The 22,991-nt window shown below is 38.8% G+C and overlaps 1 protein-coding gene and 1 pseudogene across 4 annotated transcripts in view; one reads left to right on the top strand and one right to left on the bottom strand.

Moving 5' to 3' along the window:
- Positions 1-22,991, top strand: part of ALMS1 (ALMS1 centrosome and basal body associated protein) — a 202,481-nt gene that overhangs the window by 24,863 nt on the left and 154,627 nt on the right. For 3 of the 4 annotated variants that reach the window (XM_043468173.1, XM_043468171.1, XM_043468170.1), the window contains exon 2: positions 13,620-13,745. The exons of the other annotated variant lie outside the window; for it this stretch is intronic. In XM_043468173.1, the coding sequence (XP_043324108.1) occupies positions 13,620-13,745 (126 nt within the window). The remainder of the gene's footprint in view (positions 1-13,619; positions 13,746-22,991) is intronic. 4 annotated transcript variants of the gene reach the window in all.
- On the bottom strand, positions 5,777-12,290 carry LOC122441292 (annotated as a pseudogene).

Below are 22,991 nucleotides of genomic sequence, written 5' to 3'. Positions count from 1 at the left end.
CCATTCAGCCAGTTTGTGTCTTTGTTGATTAGAGCATTTAATCCATTTACATTTAAGGTAGTTATATATATGTTCCTAATGCCATTTTCTTAATTGTTTAGGATTTATTTTTGTGAGTCTGTTTCTTTTCTTGTGTTTCCTGCTAGAGAAGTTCCTTTAGCACTTGTTGTAAAGCTGGTTTGGTGGTGCTGAATTCACTGAACTTTTGCTTGTCTGTAAAGCTTTTGATTTCTTCTTCAAATCTGAATGAGATCCTTGCTGGGTAGAGTACTCTTGGTTCGTTTTTATCCTTCATCACTTTAAATGTATCCTGCCACTCTCTCTGGCCTGCAGAGTTTCTGCTGAAAAATCAGCTGTTAACCTTATGGGGATTGCTTTGTATGTTATTTTTTGGTTTTCCCTTGCTGCTTTTAGTATTTTTTCTTTGTGTTTAATTTTTTTTAGGGTGATTAATATGTGTGTTGTTGTATTTATCTTTGGGTTTATACTGTATGGGACTCTCTGGGCTTCCTGGACTTGGGTGCTTATTTCCTTTCCTATAGTAGGAAAGTTTTCCACTATAATCTCCTCACATATTTTATTATACCCTTTGTTTCTCTTCTTCTGGAACGCTAATAATTTGAATTTTGGTGCATTTATTATTGTTCCAGAGGTCTCTGAGACGGTCCTCAATTCTTTTATTTCTTTTTTCTTTTTTTCTACTCCTTGGCAGTTATTTCTGTCATTCTGTCTTCTAGCTCACTTATCCTTTCTTCTGCCTCCATTATTCTACTGTTGATTCCTTTTGGATTATTTTTAATTTCAGTGATTGTGTTGTCCATCTCTTTATTTTTATTTCTTCTAGGTCCTTAGTAAATGTGTTAAATGATTCTTGTATTTTTTCTATTCTATTTCTGATATTTTGAAACTTCTTTACTATCATTACTCAATTGTTTTTCACATAGGTTGCCTATTTCCTCTTCATTTATTTAGTCTTGTAGTTTTTAACTTGCTCCTTCATCTGTAACATATTTTTTTGTTGTTTCATTTTTTTTTTTTTTTTTGATGGTTGGGACTATGTTCCTGTCTTACAAGTTGTTTAGCCTTAGTTTCCAGCAGTGGAGTTTTCAGGTAGTTGGGTAGAGCTGGGTCTTTGTTTTGAGATGTGGACCTCTGGGAAACCTCACTCTGATTAATATTCCCTGGCCCCTGAAGTTTTTTCTGTTACTCTAGCCATTCGGACTCAGCACTCCTGCCTCCTGGGGCTCAGTCCTGATCTCTGGCCCATGAACTGGGATTCCACAAGCTATGGTTGTGGAAAAGAAAAATATAGAAAAGGAAGAAAAAGGAAAAAAAAAAAAGGCAGAACAATAACAAAGAATAAAAAATAACCTCTGAAGGGTGAAACTGGACTCCAGTAGCAAAGTGAGAGAAGAAAAAAAAATTATATCTATAAAAATAAAGAAAAAGAAAAACAAGAGGGGACAGAATAATAACGAAGATTAAAAAATAATAAAATAAAATTTGAAAACTAACAGATAGTAGAAAAAATAAGAATATGTATGAACCAACCACTGGAGGGTAAAACCTAACTCTTCTGGTAAATAGTAAAAAAGTATCAGAAAAAAACCTCAAAAACAGAAAAAACCTTGAATGTGAAGGGCTGTGCTTAGGTGGGGGATGACTTATGTGGTGTTATTTGGGTGGAGGTGGAATTTAGCGGGGCGGGGGGATGGGTCAGTCCTGATTCAGGGCCTAAGCCTCCAGAAAAGACCCTAGAGAGGGGGCTGTCCCCAAACTGAGAAGGCCTCTGCAGTGCCTCTGTGTAGGGCATGGCAGGTGTCCTGGGCTCCACCCAATTTTCTGCAGTGCTTCTGGCTTCCGGGTGGGGAGGGTAAGACCTGGGTCTCCAGGAGGCTCCCTGGGGCCGAGGGGGTAGGGGAACACCGGATGGATGCCCTCTCCTCCCTCTGAATGGGGAGGCTTTGTCTTCCCTCCGTTTTGCACTCGCAGGACCTACGTGGGCAGTGGGTGCCCTTGGAGGTGGCCCTGGAGGGAGAGGGGTCCTGAAGGATAGAGGGGGGCCCCTGGAAGGAGGAGGGAGCCAGAGGGTAGAGAAGGGGTCCCCGATGGTGGAGGGCCCAGTCCAGAGGGCAGACGGAGCCCCTGGTTGGGGGATGAGGGGGCCCACAGAGGACAAGGACCTTGGAGGGGAGAGGAAACTGTAGAACAGAGGGGGACCCTGAAGGGTGGGTGTCCACCCTGGATGGCCGAGGACTTGGCCTGGAAGGAGGAATGAGCCCTGGAGGGAGGAGAGTGGCTGGGGGGGGCGCCCTGGAGGGTGGAGGGGGTCCTGGAGGTGGTGGTCTTGGGAGGCTCTCCAGGGCTGAGTGGGCAGGGGGACACTAGGCAGTTCCCTGCTACTGGAACCCTGCAGGAGCCTCCCTCTTCACTTTCACATCCACAGGACCCATCCAGGTGGATGAGTCCCTGAAGAGCAAAAGGTACCCTGGAAGGCAAAGAGCTCCGCAGGAGAGTTGAGAGGGTCCCAGAGGTCAGAATCCCAGGCTCTTGGGCCCCATAAAGACTCCCTGGGGCCAAGTGAAGGGGAAACCCCAGGGCCTTTCCCAGTGGGACTTCTTATCTCCTCAGAGGTAGAGCAGGTACGCCACTCCCAGCACCCAAAGGCATCCAGACTGTCCGTGGCACCCAAACTGCGTCTGATGCCAAAACTGCTACCCCTCCCCCTGCAGCCCCTCAGTCTCTGGAAAGTGAAAGGGGTACCCCAGAGGCTTTTCCCAGTGGATCCTCTGATCCCCCAGGATCCCCACCCCTCCCAGGCAAGCAGGCATGCAGCCTCTAGCCCCCAAAGGTGCCCAGACTGCCCTGGGCACCCAAACCACTTCTGGTTCCAAAACTTCTCCCTCTCCCCCAGCAGCCCCTCAGTCACTGGTTCCCAGGCCTGCGCTCTCCCCTGCTTGGCGCTACCTGGTACCTGGTCTCCCCCGGGGCTCCTCCCTTCAGCCTGTCCACAGGAAATCCCCCACCATTGCCTGGTGAACATCCTAGGGGTGGGGGGTCACAGACTGCATGCCTTCTCTCACTTCCACCTTGGCTCCCCGCCATATAAACTTTAGAACCCGTTTATCGATATCCACAGAATAACTTGCTTGGATTTCATTGGAATTGTATTGAATATATACATCAAGTTGGGAAGAACTAACATGTTGACAGTATTGAGTCTTGCTAACAATGAAGATGAACTATCTGTCCATTTAATTAGTTCTGTTTTGATTTCTTTCACCAGAGTTTTATAGTTGCCCTCATGTAGATTTTGTACATATTTGTTTAGATTTATACCTATTTCATTTTTTGGGTGCTAATATAAATGGGTTTTTATTTCCCCCCTGTGCATCATGTGGGATCTTAGTTCCCTGACCACATACCAAACCCACACTTCCTGCAGTGGAAGCACACGGAGTCTTACCCACTAGACTGCCAGGGAAGTCCCAATGGTATTGTGTTTTTAATTTCAAATTCTAATCGTTCATTGCCGGTATGTAGGAAACCCATTGACTTTGCTCTGGTTTTGTTGTTGTTTGTTTTTTTAACTGTTCAAGTATCACCAAAAATATTCATCTGCTACTTTGGGAAACTGGAATATTGAATTATAATTATTGTTGGATTGTCTCTTTTTTACTTCAGTTCTGTTAGTTTTTCCTTAAGGCATTTTGGAGCTCTGATGCGAAGTGAATATATATTTTGAATTATTAGATTATTCTTGGTGGATTGACCCTTTTATCATCTGAAATGTCCCTCTTTATTTTTAGTAGCCTTTTTAATTTTAATACATTTTTATATTACAATAGCCACTCTACATGTTTTATGATTATAAATCTGCTTTTCATCCTTTTACTTTCACCCTGTTTGTATTTTCAGCCTAAAGTGTGTCTCCTGTAGAGAGCATATAGTTGAATCTTGTTTTTCATATAGTCTAACACAACTACATATCTTTGATTGGATTGTTTAATTCACTCACATTAAATGCTATTGATATGTTTGGATTTATATCTACTGTTTAATTTTTTGTTTTCTATATATCTTGTGTCTTTTTGTTCTTTTAGACCTTCTCATATTGCCATTTTTGGTTTTAAGTAGATATTTTTCTCTTGTGTTGCTTTAATTTTAATGATTTTTAAAATTATAATTACTGAATTATTTTCCAGGCCTTACAGTATACACTGTTAATTTATCAGAATCTGCTTCAGATTCATTAGGACTAAATTTCAGTGAAAATATAGAAGGTTTATGCCAATATAACCCCATTTCTTACCCTGCCCCTTTAAAGTTATTACTGTTAAACATATGTCTACATATGTTACAGATATATTTTACATACCAAGTGATTTATTTGTAAGAGTTAATACTTTCTGTAATAGGTTTTTTGAAGAGTCTGGAAGAAGGGAGAATAACAAGCAGATGTTTTGTAGTTATATGAAATTTCTTTTGTCTTCTTTTTTTGTACTCATTTCTTCCTTTCTTTTGAGTTATCATCTGGTGGTATTTCCTTATTTCAGCACAGTTCAGTTCCTGTTGATCTCCTCTGTGCTGTCATTGTCGAATACATTTCTGTATGTTTATGTGCCCAACAGTACAATTAGATATATATTGTTTCATAAATTTTTTTTTGAAATAGGGAAAATTTCACTTTATTGTGACACTGAATTTTAGTACTTTACTTTTTCCCCCTTTCCTGCCTGCCTTCCTTCTGCTGTCAGAGCAGCTGCGGCGTGCGGGATCTTTTGTTGCAACACAGACTCTAGTTGTGGCGTACAGGCTGGGTAGTGTGGCGCGCGGGCTTGGTTGCTCTGTGGCATGTGGGATCCTAGTTCCCAGACCAGGGATTGAACCTGTGTCCACTGCCTTGCAAGGCGAATTCCCAATCATTGGCTCACCAGGGAAGACACTGAATTTTAGTACTTCTCAGTACAAGAGAAAAATAAACTGAGTCATGGTCATGAGTTCAGGATTATATATGTTACATTTTGCCTTGTTATAATACAGTTGTGGCTTTATGATAAATATAAATTGGAGACATAGCTTGTATTCCAGAGCTAATTTGCATAACTGTCACGAGGGGAAAAAAGCATTAAATGCATTTCTGAAATAAGTATTTTCATTTAATTCGGAATCTCAAGACAGCATTAGACTTTGGCCTTGTTTCAAAAAAGTTTAAATACTAAGCTAGCTAAATAACCTTCTTGAAAGATTTAAACACAATTGATAAAGAAAATGTTTTCCCTCTAATCTCAATCTTACATAAGAGAAAGAGATGAGGGGGAAAGTGTAGACAATGTCTTTAGTGTATATGGCTAAGTACATCAGCCTCCTTAAACTGTAGTGTCCATTACTGACTTCATTAAAACAAACTGGGCAAATATCAAAAGTTATCCACTTTATAAACCAAAGACACCAATTTTAGGGTTACGGTAAGTAAAAAAATTTTGGAACACTTCAAAAACGTTTGACATTAGAGAAATCATCTCTTCATTATAAGAAAGAAAGGCATAACAGAAAGTAAAAGACATTTAAACTAAACTGATTTTTAGTCTTTGATCAAAAGAAATAGAAAATAGTGGTTGATTACTAAACTTTGTGCTTTAATCAGACTAATTAATTACAGTGATTTTAAATAGCAACTACCCATCTGACTAGGTGAGCTTGACAGTTTTGAATATTTTTGCAATGAGTATTCTTTAAAACACAAAGACACTAAAACGATCTGGTCATGCAGTGTTTATTTTAATGCATTCTGCATTTCTTTGCCAATCCTGTAGTTAAGGATCTTGTTCCAATCAATCTTAGTGTGAGTAATTGGGAACTGTTGAGGTAAGGCTTTGAAAATTGTGTCTGACATTGTCTGATAATTTTCACTGATAACAGTTTGATATTCATTTTTTTTAGCCTCTACAATCTTTATATAAATTCATTTGCTGTTTGTACCTCATTAGACACTGTTAGGGAATCTTGTATATCTTTATGACTCATAGCTGAACCTTACTATTTTCATGATAATGAACCTGAATTCAAGATGCCAGCCAGCTGAGTAGTTGAAGGAATGATTGTAAACATCCACTCTGACCTCCAATGACCATTCCAAAAGGCTTTTGCTTGAAATTAATGGCTTTCTGTGCATGCAATAACTGTTTGCTGTCCATCTGTTTTTTTGTTTTTAACCATATACAGTACTGGCACCATTCAGATAACGTTTTTTTATATAAGCCCAGAGAGCAGTTATTACTGAGGTTTGCTGTGGTTCAGTTGCATTTTCTGCTTCATGTGGTGTTGGATCGGTTGTGTCCTCTTTTAAGTGATCAAATTTTTTGGTTCCAAAAACTTTCTGTTTCCCAAGTTACCATGTTCTGTTTTCAATACCTGATCTTCATAACCTTCAGTTTTTACTGAGGTAAACTGGTATGCATGGGTTGCCCCTTCCCTCAGAAGAGTATCATTGTTAAGCAATAACAGAACATCATTAAACACCTCGTTAAATTCTCCAGGAGGGGCACGAATGATGAATTTTGCTGCTATGCATACCTTCTCATAAGACCACTGCTCCTCCAGATCTGCCGTTTTCCTTTCAGTGGCAAACTAGGGTGCCCGCGTTGATGGTGGCAGTGACAGCCTGCCTTTCCCCTTTCCGCCTGGCCTTCCAGGCTGTGCATCCGGCCAGTGAAGGCTTTTTAGGTCATCAGAGGGAAAAAAGGAGAAGTATGCAGTTATACTGTCTTTTGCAGTTACCTGTGTAATTGCTTTAATTAATTCTGTTATTTTCTGTAAATTTCAGTTACTCTGAGTATCATCCTGAAGCACTTCCCTTAGTATTTCTTGTAAAAGAAATAAAGAAATTTTCTGTTTGGGTTTATCTGGGGATTGAAAAAATTTTTAAAGAATTTTATTTGTGATAAAATACACATAGTATCTTAACCATCTTAACCATTTTAAAGTGTATAGTTTGATATTGTTAAAAACATTAACCCTGTTGTACAACTGGTGTCCAGAACGCTTTTCATTTTGCAAAACTGAAACTCTGCACCATAAACAACTCCCCATTTCCCCTGATCTCAGTTCCTAGCAACCATGTTTCTGGTTTGTGTTTCTATGAATTTGATTACTCTAGATACCTCTTTTAAGTGGAACCATACAGTATCTGTCCTTTGTGACTGTCTTATTTTCACTTTCATCCTCAAGATTCATCCATGTTGTAGTAGTGACCAGATTACCTTCCTTTTAAGTCTGAATAACATTCCATTGTATGTATGTACAACATTTTGTTTATCCCTTATCAGTTGATAAGACACTTGGATTGCTTCTGCCTGTTGGCTGTTGTGAGTAGTGCTGCTGTGACATAGGTTTGCAAATATCTCGAGACCTTGCCTTCAGTTCTTTTGGATATATACACAGAAGTGGGATTGCTAGGACATGGTGGTAGTTCTGTTTTTAGTTTTCTGAGGAGCCTCCCTACTGTTTTCCATAGTAGTTGTACCATTTTATAGTTTAACCAACACTACACAAGGGTCCTAGTTTCTCCACATCTTTGCCAACGTTTGTTACTTTTTCTCTCTCTTTTTTTTTTTGATAGTGGCCATCCTGATGAGTGGGCTTCCCTCATAGCTCAGTTGGTAAAGAATCTGCCTGCAATGCAGGAGACCCTGGTTCGATTCCTGGGTTGGGAAGATCCACTGGAGAAGGGATGGGCTACCCTCTCCAGTACTCTTGGGCTTCCCTTGTGACTCAGCTAGGAAAGAATCTGCCTGCAGTGTGGGAGACCTGGCTTCAATCCCTAGGTTGGGAAGAGCCCCTGGAGAAGGGAAAGGCTACCCACTCCAGTATTCTGACCTGGAGAATTCCATGGATACAGTCCATGGGGTCACAAAGAGTCGGACATGACTGAGTGACTTTCAGTTTCACTGTCCTGATGAGTATGAGGTGATGTCTTACTGTTTTGATTTGATTAGTGATGTTGAACATCTTTCCCTGTACTTAGTGGCTATCTGTATATGTTTGGAGAAATGGCTCTGCAAGTTCTTTCCCTATTTGATAATAGGTTAATTGGGTGGTTTTTCGTTTTGTTTTTGAGTTTTGCTGCTGCTGCTGCTAAGTTGCTTCAGTTGTGTCCGACTTTGTGCAACCCCATAGACGGCAGCCCACCAGGCTCCCCCATCCCTGGGATTCTCCAGGCAAGAACACTGGAGTGGGTTGCCATTTCCTTCTCCAATGCATGAAAGTGAAAAGTGAAAGTGAAGTCGCTCAGTCATGTCCGACTCTTAGCGACCCCATGGACTGCAGCCTACCAGGCTCCTCTGTCCATGGGATTTTCCAGCCAGGAGTACTGGAGTGGGTTGCCATTGCCTGCTCTGTTTTGAGTTTTAAGAGTTCTTTATATATTATGGCTATTAATCCCATATCAGATAGGTGATTTGCAAATATTTTCCCCCATTTTGTGGTTTGCCTTTTTACTCTGTAGGTGGTGTCTTCTGATATACAGAATTTTACAGTTTTCATGAAGTCCAATTTGTTGTTCCATTTGTTGCTTGTGCCTTTGGTATCATATCCAAGAAATCATTGCCAAACCTACTACTGTGCAACTTTTGCTCTGAGTTTTCTTCTAAGAGTTTTATAGTTTTAGGTCTTTGAGTCTTTGAGCCGTTCAGAGTTGACTTTTTTATATGATGTTAGGTGAGCATGTAACTTCATTCTTTTGAATGTGAACAGCCAGTTTTTCCAGTAGAATCTGTTGAAAAGACTGTCCTTTTTCCATTGAATGAACTTGATACTTTTATTGAAAATTATTCGACCATATATATGTGAGAATTTATTCTTGGGATCTCTTTGCTCTGGCTGATACTCCCAATACTGTGTTCATTAGAAATGGCAAGAGTAGGCATTCTTGCCTTGTCCCTGGTCTTAGAGGAAAAACTTTCAGTTTTATACCATTGAGTATGATATAAGTTGGTTGTGGGTCCTCATAAGGGGCCTGAGTCAGGTTTGACTGTTTGCAACCCTGTGGACTGTAGCCCACCAGGCTCCTCTATCCATTGGGGTCTCCAGGCGAGAATACTGCAGTGGATTTCATGCCCTCTTCCAGGGGATCTTCCCAATTCTGGGATTGAACCTGTGTCTCCAGCATTGCAGGCAGATTCTTTACCTACCCTAAGCCACCTGGGAAGCCCCATTATATTGATTAGTTTCCTTCTGTTCCTAATTTGTTGAGTGCTTTTATCATGCAAGAGTATTGAGTATTCAGGTGCTTTTTCTGTATCAGTAAAGATGGTCAGTGGTTTTGTCCTTCATTCTGTCAGTGTGAAGTTTTGATTGATTTTTATGAGTTGAATCGTCCTTGCACTCCATGGTTAATCCCCACGTGATCATGGTGTATACTTCCTTTAATGTGTTGTGAATTCTGTGTGCTAACATTTTTGAGGGTGATTGAAGCCATTTGGTCCTTGGCTTTTCTGTGTTGGCAAGTTTTTGATTACTGATTCAATCTCCTTGCTAGTTATACATTTCAGATTCTCTATTTTTTCATTGTTCAGTCTTTGTAGGTTGTATCTTTCTAGGGATTAATTTGTTGGTGTTCAGTTATTCATAATGTTCTCTTATGATCCTTATTTTGTGGCATTGGTTGTAATATTCCCTCTTGCATTTCTGATTTTATTATTTGAGTCTATTTTTTTTTTTCTTAGTCTAGCTAAGGGGTTGTCAATTTTGTCAGTTTTCTGAAAAAATCACTTTTAGTTTCATTTTTTTCCCCTTGTTGACCATTTCATTTATCTGTGCTCCAATTTTTGTTATTTCCTTCTTTCTGCCAGCCTTAGCTTTTAGTTTTTCTTTTAGTTCCTTGAGGTACAAGTTAGATTGTTACTTGAGATCTTGCCTTTTTTTAAGGCATGCCATTTGTAGCTTAAACTTCCTTCTTAGTACTTCTTCAACTGCATCCATAAATTTTTTTGGTATTTTGCATTTTCATTTGTGTCAAGGTATTTTCTGATTTCCTTTATGACTTCTTGTGTTTAAGAGTGTAGTGTTTAATTTCCACGTATTGTAAAATTTCCAGTTTTTTCTTAGGCTATTTATTTCTAGTTTCATTACAGTGTGATTGGAAAAGGTACTGTTTATTATTTCGGTCTTCTTGAATTTATTCAAACTAGTTTTATGGCTAGACATGTGTTCTGTCCTAAAGAATGTTTCATGTGTAATTGAGAAAATGTATTCTGCTGTTTATGGATAGAGTATTCTATATATATCTGTTAGGTTTGATTGGTCTATAGTGTTGTTCAATTTCTGTATTTTCTTATTCTTCTGACTGGTTGTTCTATGCATTACTGAAAAAACATTATTCATTATGCTGTTGTGTATTTCTCCCTTCAGTTCTTTAAACATCTGCGTCATTAATTTAGGAGCTCTGAGGTTTAATGCAGAAATACTTACACTTTTTATATCTTCTTGGTGAATTGACCCTTTTATCATTATATGATATACTTACTTGTCTCTTGTAACAGTTTTTGACTTAAAAGTCCATTTTGTCTGAAATTAATACAGCTGCTCCTGTGTTATTTTTGGTTACTGTTGCATGAAATATCTTTTTTGTCCTTTTAATTGATATGCATCCTTAGATCCAAAATGTTTCTTTGATAGGTAGCATGTGGTTGGAAGACCACTAAAGACCACAAACTTTTAATATTAAAAACTAATCGGGGAAGGACTCTGAAACTGTTTGTTTATACCAGAAGGCATTTAACCTCAGATCAGAGTTGCTGATGACATCTGCTTAGTCATCAGCAGGTGAGATTTTAAAGCATTCATCTTAAGAATTCTCTTTCAAGTATTCGGGTTATACCAATATCTGAGGCAACTGTGGGAAAACTGATCAAATACACGGGAATGTATTAGAAATTAATTTACTTAATGAAGTCTATAAACCGTCGGGTAGGTAATAAAAATAAGTTTTGGGAAATGTATTTTTTTTTATTTAATATAAATTTATTTATTTTAATTGGAGGCTAATTACTTTACAATATTGTAGTGGTTTTGCCATACATTGACATGAATCCACCACGGGTGTACATGTGTTCCCCATCCTGAACCCCCCTCCCACCTCCTTCCCCATCCCATCCCTCAGGGTTATCCCAGTGCACCAGCCCTGAGCACCATGCATCTTGCATCGAACCTGGATTGGTGATTTGTTTTGCATATGATAATATACATGTTTAAGTGCCATTCTCCCAAATCATCCCACCCTCTCCCTCTCCCCAGAGTCCAAAAGACTGTTCTATACATCTGTGTCTCTTTTGCTGTCTCGCATATAGGGTTATCGTTACCATTTTTCTAAGAAATGTATTTTTCAATAAGAACTTTTCCAGTAAGCTGGCTCACTGGAAAGACCCTGATGCTGGGAAAGATTGAGGGCAGGAGAAGGGGACGACAGAGGATGAGGTGGTTGGCTGTCATCATGGACTCAGTGGACATGAGTTTGAACAAACTCTGGGAGATAGTGAAGGATAGGGAAGCCTGGCTTGCTGCAGTCCATGGGGTCACAAAGAGTCGGATGAACAACAATAAGAACTTTTAACATTTAATTTTAACTTTTAAGGTTTTTTTAGCTAATAAAAGTGAGAGTGTGTTCTTTTTTCTCACACACTGGGTTAGTTGTCAAAGTGTTGGTTTCATAATATTGTATCATTAGTGTTCTACAAATATCCTAGGGAATTGAACTCTCTTTTTGTAAGCTAATGTGCATCAGCTATTTTCAAAGGCAAGACCCTGTGCTGTACACCCAGCATTATTTAGTTACAGTGAATAGCCATTATGAACATTCATTTTGGCATTCTTGTTTCCTGGAGAGCTCAAGGAATACTAACTGTGCTAAAACATTGGCTCTATTTTTATTTATTTAGGGATTGCAAATTGCCAAAATGAATTTGCAAAATGCCTTTCTTTGCTTTTTGTTCTTTATTCCTCAGAAAATGCTATTGAAGGAAGGTGGGTGTGCCCCATGACATTCTACCTTTTGAGAAAAACCTCTTGAAAGAGTCTATACCATAGAAATCTCTTTAGTTATTGAATAGATTTTTGAGTTAGGCTTGCCTTTTGCCTCAAAAGCACATTGTTGTATGTGTTCTGTAAAAATGTTTTGTTAGTGTAGTAACTGTTTTAATTCTGGGGGAAAAAATTACCTTATGATCTTGAGTTTCCTTCAGAGGTTCTTTGACATTTGTGGTTTTGTGAGCATGTATCTTTTCTTGACTCATGGTTGCCTGTTTTATTTTTATCAATCTCTTCTTTTTTTATGGACATTATGTCTCTTTTTAAAAAGTCTCTTTTAAGAGTCTGAGGTATTCTCATTTTGAAGTCTTTTGAAATACCTTTGAGAGTATAGTTTGTAATTTCATTTTTAGCAAGAGTGTTACTTTGTTTTGTCTTTTGGTACATTCTTCTCTACCCGGTGTTTTTGTGGTTGTCTCCACCTTGCCCCTTGCATCTCCTTTAAAATGAGGTTTTACATTGAAAGCTTTGGGTTCTTACTCTCCAAGAATGTTGGGGAAAATCTCAGTAACCCATCCTGAACCAGTAGGTGACTTGACGTGACTGAAGTCATTTTTGTTTGATTGCCTCTGATCTTTTCCATGTGCGTTGCTTCAGTTTTTATTGCCTTCTTTCACAAATAGGAGAGCCCTGCTTCAACCTCTGATTATGCAAAATGATCCCAACTTTGTCCCCATTTTCCATGCTCTTGGATGATTTTAGTTCCTGTTATTAGGGTTAATTTCTTAGATGCCTCAAATAGTAAGATTGTGAAATAGGTAACTTGCTTGTTTATACTTCTTTTACTTCTAGAAGTATGTGTGCAAAGTCACTTCAGTAGTGTCTGACTCTTTGCGACCCCATGGACTGTAGCCCACCAGGCTCCCCTGTCCATGAGATTTTCCAGGCAAGAATACTAGAGTGGGTTGCCATTACCTTCTCCAGGTACAAGCATAGGAGGGTAAAGAACTGGTGTGATTTGTTGGAATATGTCAAGTCCATGCTTGTAACCAAAGTCCATACTATGTAACCAAAATCACTATTTCCTTATTTTTTTAAATTAATTAATTAAAAAATAACTAATTAATTTTGGCTGCACTGAGTTTTTATTGCTGTGCGTAGGCTTTCTCTAGTTGTGGTGAGTGACGGCTACTGTCTAGTTGGGTTGCGCAGGCTTCTCTTTGTGGTGGCTTCTCTTGTTGTAGAGCATGGCTCTAGGGCGTGCCAGCTTCAGTAGTTGTGACACAGTGACTCTAGAGCTTGGGCTTAGTAATAGTGGTACATGGGCTTAGTTGCCCTCTGGTATGTGTGATCTCCTTGGACCAAGGATCAAACTCATATGTCTCCTGCATTGGCAGGCAGATTCTTAACTACTGGACCACCAGGGAAGTCCTCTGTTTCCTTAATTTTAAGTGAAGATAATAAGTTGGACAGTGATTATGAAGTCTAAATGTTATATTTGTGAAAGTGCTTTATAAACTGACAAACATAGTTTAAATGTTAAATTTGTTAGGGATTGTGTTATTACTCTGTTTAAATCCGCCTTTGATTTTCAGGTTGTTCCATTGACCTGTCATCTGTGGCAACAGCCATTATATCAAAACGATAGTGGAACACAGATTTCTGATACTAACGTGGCCTCTTTGGAAAATATAGCTCTGTGGGGTTCTGGGGATGATCAGGTATGTCTTGTGTAACTGGAAAACTGTCTTTCTTTTGATAAGCAGCATGAGAAATTCTGATTTAGCTATGAAGAGTGGAAAGAGGCGAATTAATTTAATATTCCACTTTTCTAGTAGATCTTTGGCAGCCTTAATTATATAAAACAGCAGTTTACTTTTTTTTTGGTCTCAGGATTCCTTTACATTTTTCAAAAGTGTTTTAAAGAGTTTTTGCTTATAAGGGTTGTCTGTATCAATATTAACTTATTAAAATTAAATCATTCTAAGAGTATTTATTAAAAAATAACAAATCCATTATATATTAACATAAAATATGTTTTAAAATGAAAAATTACCATTTTCCAAGGCAAAAAAAATTGGTTGAAAGGATTGCATTGTTTTACATTTTTGCACATCTCAATGTTAGCCTTACTAGAAGACAGTTGTGGTATTAGACAGGGTTCTCCAGGAAAACAGAACCAAGAGGAGATAATATGTGTGTGTTTACAGCAGTGTCAGTTGCCTAGTTGTATGCAGCTCTCTGCAGCCCCACAGACTGTAGCCCGCCGGCTCCTTTTCCATGGGATTCTTTAGGCAAGAGTATTGCAGTGGGTAGCCGTTTTCTTCTCCAGGGGATCTTCCTGACCCAGGGATCAACCCGAGGCCTCCTGCATTGCAGTCGGATTCTTTACCATCTGAGCCACCAGGAAAGCCCACATATATACAGTGTGTGTGTGTGTGTGTGTGTGTGTGTGTGTGTGTGTGTGTAAATAAGTGTATCTGTGTGTGTTTTATAAGGAAATTTGTTGCAGGATTGGGGACCCCTTCTATGGCCCAGAAGTGGGCTCTTGTCTAAATACTTGGATATTAATTATCCAAGGAGACACACATGCAGACAAAGCAAGAGATTTTGTTGGGGAAAATCACCCAGCTGGTGAGCAGGAGGGTAAGGGAACCCAAGAGAACTACTCTGCCATGAGGCTTGCAGTCTCTGGTTTTATAGTGATGGGGTTTAGTTTCTGGGTTGATCATTCTGTCTCAGGGTCCTTCCTGGTGGTGTGTGCATAGCTCAGCCAAGAGAAGGATCCTGGAAGGTTGGTAGGATGTTTGGGCTGGTGTCTCCTCTCTCCTTTTGACCTTTCCCAAATTCTTCCTGATGGTGGTAGCTTGTTACTTCCGCATTACTTACTGGGACCTCCTATTGTTAAGATAACTCATGCAAGTGGCTGGCCTCTTGCCTGGTCATGGCGGGCAGTTTCAGTCAGTGTTTCCCTCAGCAGATTGGCTCATGTGATTATGGAGGCTGAGAAATCCCAAGATCTATAATGTGGGGACCCAGGAGCACTGATAGTTTAATTCCAGTCTGGACCTAGGAGCTGACTGATGGTATATGTTCTAACCCAAGTCTAAAGGCTCGATGACAGGCCAGCAGATGGTTTAAGTTCTGTGCCAAGTCTGATTCTAAAGGCAGAAGACTGATGTCCCAGCTTGAAGACCATCAGACAGAGAGAGTGAATTACCTTTTGTCTAGCCTTTTGTTCTATTCAGGCCTTTAATGGATTAGGTGAGGCCTGCCCACATCAGGAAGGGCAGTCTGCTTCACTAAGTCTGTAGATCAAATGTTAATCTCATCCAGACATCCTCTCACAGTGCCTAAATTGTTTAACCAAATATCTGGGCACCCTGTGACCCAGCCAAGTTGACACATAAAATTAACTCTCATAACTGAACTTTCACATTTGCTTTCTGCATTTAGTCCTTTGGGATATATTGTTTTGCTTAAATTATGTGAAGAAAATCTAACCATATATAGATACATAGTTAGAAAATGGAGGCCCATGTAACTTCCCTGAAAGGATGTCAGTGACCCCTAGGGATCTTTGGACCAGATTTTGGGAACCACTAATCTAGAACATAGTAATAAACTTAGAGGAAATGGAAAAATTGTGAACAGATAGGAAAAACCTCATATATGTTTGTAGGAGGGAAAAAATACAGTCTTATAATGATAAATTTTTAAAGTTGATCAGGTAATAACTTAGGTATCAGATTTCTTCTGGGTCCTTCAGTTTTCTCTGAATTGCAGTTACTATCCATTGAATGCAAGATATAGAGGAAGGAGATTTACTGTCACCAAGCAAAAAGGGTTATGAGAAACCCTAATAAGAAAAAGCACGATAATCTGTGACCATTAAATGGAAGGGAGATTGTTATTTGTTGAATTGTGTCCCCTCAACTTATGTACCTACACACATTTGAGTTTTTGACTTCTGTTTGATATGTTGGAATATTTTGATTCTCATGTAGATCCAGGGCTTTAAATATACCTGTATACTTAAAGATTGCATGTTTGTATCTCCAGCCTTTACTTCTTCAAAATTTGTTTGTATTTATTTTATTGTTTGTCATCCCTCTTCTTACATAATCAAAAATATTTAGAGGTTCAAGGGCCTTTTTATATTAATTAAAAGGATATAACACTCAGGATCATAGCAAAATAAGCAGAAAGAAAAGAATGGTCAACAGAATTTTTAAAGTTTTATTTTATGATGGGAAATTATTGGAGTATGTTTGCATGAATAGAGGAATCGTTCAGTAGGAAGGGAAAATGTGTGAAGGAAAGTGGGAAATCACGTATAGGAAAGAAATTATTAGAAATAATGGAATGAGATGGGAAAGCCTTTGATAGGTAGAGGGAGAGACAGTTTAAATCATAAAATGAAAATCTGGGTTAGGTAATGGGGCTGTAGATCTTGTGATAGGAAGATAAGGGAGCTCCATCTGCTGCTGTTTGCTTACTAAAGTGGGAAATGAGGTCATCAGTTGAAAATGAGGAAGGAGAGTTCAGTAGTTCTGAGGAAAGGGTAAAGTAATCATTTTGGCCAGTCAGCTTGGCAGGAAATTATAGTAGAATTTCCAGGCAGGGCTGAGTGCCTTTGAGGTTTAATGTTATCAATCTAAAGCAAATGTTGTATGTTAATGCATATATATGAAATCTAGAAAAACCGGTATAGATGATCTTATTCACAGAGCAGAAATAGAGACACAGACATAGAATAGAGAACAAACATATGAATACCAAGGAAGAAGGGAGAGTGGTGAGATGAATTGGGAAATTGGGATTGACATGTATACACCGTTGTTGCTAAGTATAAAGTAAGCAACTAATGAGAACCTACTGTATAGCACAGGGAACTTGACTCAGTGCTGGGTGGAGACCTAACTAGGAGCAAATCCAAAAAAGAGGAGATGTATGTGTACATATCGCTGATCCACTTGGTTGTAGAGCAGAAACTAACACAGGATTGTAAGTCAGCTGTGCACCTGTGCTGTGCCCAGCCACGTCTGACTCCTTGTGACCCCACGGACCGCAGCCTGCCAGGCTCCTCTGTCCTTGGGATTTCCCAGGCGATGAAACTGCAGTGGGCTGCCATTTCCTCCTCCAGGGGATCTTTCCAACCCAGGGATTGAACCTGCGTCTTTTGTGTCTCCTGCATTGACAGGCGTTTTTTTTTTTTTTACCACTATTGCCACCTGGGAAGCCAGATTTTTTTTTTCCACTTTCTTTTTTTTTTAGAGTGATTAACATGCCATTTTATTTTAAATAAATGATACTAGGGAGGCAAATTATCATAACCATGAGATCAATGACAACATAGGCTCTTGAATATATTAATATTTCAACACATTAATTAGCATTCAATTAACTGCAACTATTGTTTTTCATTTTTTTCTATTTAGAAATATTTTTGTACAATATTTAAGGTTATTTTCCTAGCATAACTTTTTTTTCATTTATTTTTAAATAATTTTTAAAATAAAAAAAATCAACTATTCTCCAGTAAAAATTAATTTTAAAAAAATCTAAAGGAAATCCAGTCTGAGTGTGTGTTTTCTTCAGCAGTGTGCTATTGCTTGGATTAAGACAAGGAGAGGTTCAACTAGAACTCACCTTTTGCCAGGCAGATAGGATGGTGGGGGGGAAAGGGTAAGAAAGTCAGAAATGTTTGTGAAACAGTGTTTTTAAAGATGACTGTGAACACTCATACTGTTCATGGGGTTCTCTTAGGCAAGAATACTGAAGTGGTTTGCCAGTCCCTTCTCCAGTGGACCACGTTTTGTCAGAAGTCTCCACCATGACCTGTCTGTCTTGGGTAGTTTAATTGACTTAGACAAGGCTGTGGTCCATGTGATCAGTTTGGTTAGTTTTCTGTGATTGTGGTTTTCAGTCTGTCTGCCCTCTGATGGAGAAGGATAAGAGGCTTATTGAAGCTTCCTGATGGGAGAGACTGACTAAGGGGGAAACTGGGTCTTGTTCTGATGGGTGGGGCCTTGCTCAGTAAATCTTGAATCCAGTTTTCTGTTGATGGGGGGCGCTGCGTTCCCTCCCTGTTGTTTGACCTGAGGTGAAACTACGGTGGAGGTAATGAAGATAATGGCACCTCCTTCAGAAGGAGCGTGCACGCACTGCTGCGCTCAGTACCCCCCACCCTGCAGCAGCCCCGCAGACCCACGCCTCTGCTGGAGACTCCTGGACCTCACGGACAAGTCCGGGTCAGTCTCTTGTGGGGTCGCTGTTCAGTGGTGACTATGGCTCAGATCATGAAATTAGTATTGCAAAATTCAGACTTAAATTGAAGAAAGTAGGGAAAACCACTAGACCATTCAGGTATGACCTAAATCAAATCCCTTACAATTATACAGTGGAAGTGACAAGTAGGTTCAAGGGATTAGATCTGATAGAGCACCTGAAGAACTATGGATGGATGGACAGAGGTTCATGACATTGTCCAGGAGGCAGTGATCAAGACCATCCCCAAGAAAAAGAAGTGCAAAAGTCAAAATGGTTGTCTGAGGAGGACCTTACAAATAGCTGAGAAAAGAAGAAAAGTGAAAGGCAAAGGAGAAAAGGAAAGATATTCCCATCTGAATGCAGAGTTCCAGAGAATAGCAAGGAGAGATAAGAAAGCCTTCCTCAGTGATCACTGCAAAGAAATAGAGGAAAACAACAGAATGGGAAAGACTAGAGCTCTCTTCAAGAAAAGTAGGGATACCAAGGGAACTTTTCATGTAAAGATGGACTCAATAAAGGACAGAAATGGTATGGACCTAACAGAAGCAGAAGATATTAAGAAGAGGTGGCAAGAATACACAGAAGAACTGTACAAAAAGATCTTTATGACCCAGATAATCACGATGGTGTGATCACTCACACTCACCTAGAGCCAGACATCCTGGAATGTGAAGTCAGGTGGGCCATAGGAAGCATCAGTATGAACAAAGCTAGTGGAGGTGATGGAATTCCAGTTGAGCTATTTCAGATCTTAAAGATGATGCTGTGAAAGTGCTGCACTCAATATGCCAGCAAATTTGGAAAACTCAGCAGAAGCCACAGGACTGGAAAAGGTCAGTTTTCATTCCAATCCCAAAGAAAGGCAATGCCAAAGAATGCTCAAACTACCGCACAGTTACACTTACCTCACACGCTAGTAAAGTAATGCTCAAAATTCTCCAAGCCAGGCTGCAACAATACGTGAACTGTGAACTTCCAGATGTTCAAGCTGGTTTTAGAAAAGGCAGAGGAACCAGAGATCAATTTGCCAATATTGGTTGGATCATCAAAAAAGCAAGAGAGTTCCAGAAAAACATCTATTTCTGCTTTATTGACTATGCCAAAGCCTTTGACTGTGTGGATCACACCAAACTGTAGAAAATTCTTCAAGAGATGGAAATACCAGACCACCTGACCTGCCTCCTGAGAAATCTGTATGCAGATCAAGAAGCAACAGTTAGAACTGGACATGGAATAACAGACTGTTTCCAAATCGGGAAAGGAATACATCAAGGCTGTAAATTGTCACCGTGCTTATTTAACTTATATGCAGAATACATCATGTGAAATTCTGGGCTGGAGGAAGCACAAGCTGGAATCAAGATTGCCAGGAGAAATAACAGTAACCTCAGATATGCAGATGATATCACCCTTATGACAGAAAGCAAAGAAGAACTAAAGACTCTCTTGATGAAAGTGAAAGAGGAGAGGGAAAAGTTGGCTTAAAACTCAACATTCAGAAAACTAAGATCATGGCATCCGGTCCCATCACTTTATGGCAAATAGTTGGGGAAACAATGGAAACAGTGGCAGACTATTTTTTGGGGCATCAAAATCACTGCAGATGGTGACTGCATCCTTGAAATTAAAAGGTGCTTGCTCCTTGGAAGAAAAGCTGTGACAAACCTAGACAGCATATTAGAAAAAGCAGAGACATAACTTTGCTGACAGAGGTCCGTCTAGTCAAAGCTATGGTTTTTCCTTTTGTCATTAAGGGATGTGAGTGTTAGACTATAAAGAAGGCTGAACACCAAAGAATTGATGCTTTTGAACTGTGGCGCTGGCGAAGACTCTTGAGAGTCAGTCCCTTGGACTGCAGGGAGATCCAACCAGTCTATCCTAAAGGAGATCAGTCCTGAATATTCATTGGAAGGACTGATGCTGAAGCTGAAACTCCAATACTTCAGCCACCTGATGCGAAGAACTGACTCATTGGAAAAGACCCTGATGCTGGGAAAGATTGAAGGTGGGAGGAGAAGGGGATGACAGAGGATGAGATGGCTGGATGGCATCACCGACTAGATGGACATGAGTTTGAGTAAGCTCCGGGAGTTGGTGATGGACAGAGAAGCCTGGCGTGCTGCAGTCCATGGGGTTGCAAAGAGTTGGACACGACTGATCGACTGAACTGAACTGACGAACACTTAAGAGTGGTAAAGAGGAAAATGCATTTAATAAGTGTTACTCAGTCATGTCCAACTCCTTGGAACCCCTTGGACTGTAGCCCGCCAGGCTCTTCTGTCCATGGAATTTTTCCAGGCAAGAATACTGGTGTGGGTTGTCATTTGCTTCTCCAGGGGAGCATCCTGACCTTGGGATTGAACCTGGGTCTGTTGCATTGCGGGCAGATCTTTACCAACTGGGCTACCAGGGAAGTGTAAATGTGATAGGATAATTGTCTTCTTAAGGTTGTACAATTATTGCAGTTTAGGAGCTAGAGTGATCTGTGGAGATCAGAGCATGGACAGGAGAGCAAATGAATACATCTTTCATCTGTAGTGAGGAATAAACTATGGGACAAGGCTGAAACCCTGGTCAGAGGGGCTAAGCAGAGATGAGTTGGGGACCTGAAATTTTGTTGTAGTGAGAATCCCAAGATGACTGCAGTTCCCTTGCTTTCAAACCTACTCATTGGCCCACTATCCTCTATTGAATTGAGTGCTCTCAAAAGAAAAAAAAATCATTCTCACATTCCTACATTCCTTTTTATTTTTCAAGTATGAAAAATGTATAAAGCATGTTTCCAATAGCAATTTGATGTTATGGATTTGACTAATTAATCTGACATAGATGGGATTGGTATATTTTGGAATGTCAAAGGTCTGTTATCCAGTAAGCCATAGATGGATAGTGTTAATATTTTAGAATATTATTCTCCAGTATTATTTTTCTTTGCATATTTATTTTTTTATAGCTGATATTAGGTAGTGGATAGTTGTGTATCCTTTATTTTTTTTTTTAAAGCTTACTCTTAAGTTTGGTTAGAGAATTTTAACTAATGGAAATAATCCTTTAAAGTTTTGTTGAAATTGTGAAATCTTCCTAAATTATAATATGTATTTTATAAGTGGGTCATTTGGGAATTAAAAAAATTTGATTTGGTTGAGGAAGAAAATAATGAATATCAGTACATTATATATCTAAGCCTGTTGATAGCCATCAATATAATGTCACTGTCTCATTTTTTAAAAGAGATAGGTTAAAATCATTGTTTAACAAAAAATTTTGTTTGTATAATTAACGAAAAACTGTGAGTAGAAGAAACACAGTAAAGAGAAAAGCAGAAATAAGTTAGAAAGTAGAATTGTTACACTGAAGATAGAAAAAAATGTATACATTCCTAGCAAATCCAGTCAAGAAAAAAAAAACACCTTAATGAAATAGACTTAATGCAAACCTATCAAAGCTTATGGAGTTGAACTGGAACTAAGAGGAAATCAAGCATGTTACAATAGTACCAACTATCAAAAAGGTTTCTGGATCTAATGAATTCACTGATGAAGTCTTTTATATTTTTAAGGAAAATAAAATTTCCTTGTGTAAAAATATACAGAATAAGGTTAGAGAACAAAAGCATTTAAAAATACTGAGTAATCTTAATGAGTGAAAATGTTAAAGACTGCTATCAAATCTAATTAAAGATCTCGTCTACCATCTGCCTACTACTGTGAAGTTGTTATATTATGAAGAAATTTATTGCTGTATTTTATCAGATGTAATTGGGGAAAAATGATGCTCTAATGCTATTTGATCAAATTTCGTTCCCATTTCTAATCAAATTAATTTAAAATGAAAATAAAGGAATACTTTAATAGCATGACAGGAAGAATATTCTTAATTATTAGCTAATACTAAATTTGGCTTTTAGACAGATTTAAACAGAAAATGCCTATAAAACTTGTTACCATTAATCTTTAATTCAACTTTAGTTCAGCGTTGCTACTTAGTGTGGTGTGTGTATTAGTGCCAGTCCATGAATTGCCTGTTACTGTCAAGAAATAAAAAGAATTGAGAGGAAGTGTTTAGAAACTTTTATAGCAAGTTGATGTTTTTTAGTACCAGAAAATGACACTTGGACATGTGTTTTGTATTTTGGGCTTACATACCTTTTCAGTTTCATTTTGCTAGTTGTTTTTTTTTAACTAGTTTGTAAATTAATTTATTTTTTATTTACTTGTTACCTATTAATTTTTATTAGTATTTTAATAAAATGTCATTCTGTAATGAGTTGGAAGTAGGAAGAACTGATCCTTCCCATAGGTATTTTGAGAGACATTATTCTGAATCATGCCACTAATATAAGAGTTTGAAAGAGACAAATGTACCACTCATGACTCATGAAACCACATGATGTTTTGCACCAAGAAGTCCACTAGAAACTAGTATAGCAAATAAGAGTTAGTAAAGTGGTCACGTGTAGGGAATTTTGTAGCTTTAGGTTTGGAAATTTTTTTTTCAGTTTTATTATCATATTGTAGGATTTCATCATGAAGAACCAAATTTATTGTTTTAATGATAAGAAGTAATATTAAAGAATAGCAGAAATACCAGTGGTTCAACACATTAAAAGATGTGTAATAATGGGAAAAGGTAAAAAATCTTATTAATATTGTGAAAAAAAGAGAACAGCTTTGATTTTTGAAAATTTTGATGAA

The sequence above is a fragment of the Cervus canadensis genome, chromosome 5, assembly GCF_019320065.1.
Source record: "Cervus canadensis isolate Bull #8, Minnesota chromosome 5, ASM1932006v1, whole genome shotgun sequence".
In the NCBI taxonomy this organism is placed as follows: domain Eukaryota; kingdom Metazoa; phylum Chordata; class Mammalia; order Artiodactyla; family Cervidae; genus Cervus; species Cervus canadensis.
This window is presented reverse-complemented; position numbering and strand designations above follow the sequence as displayed.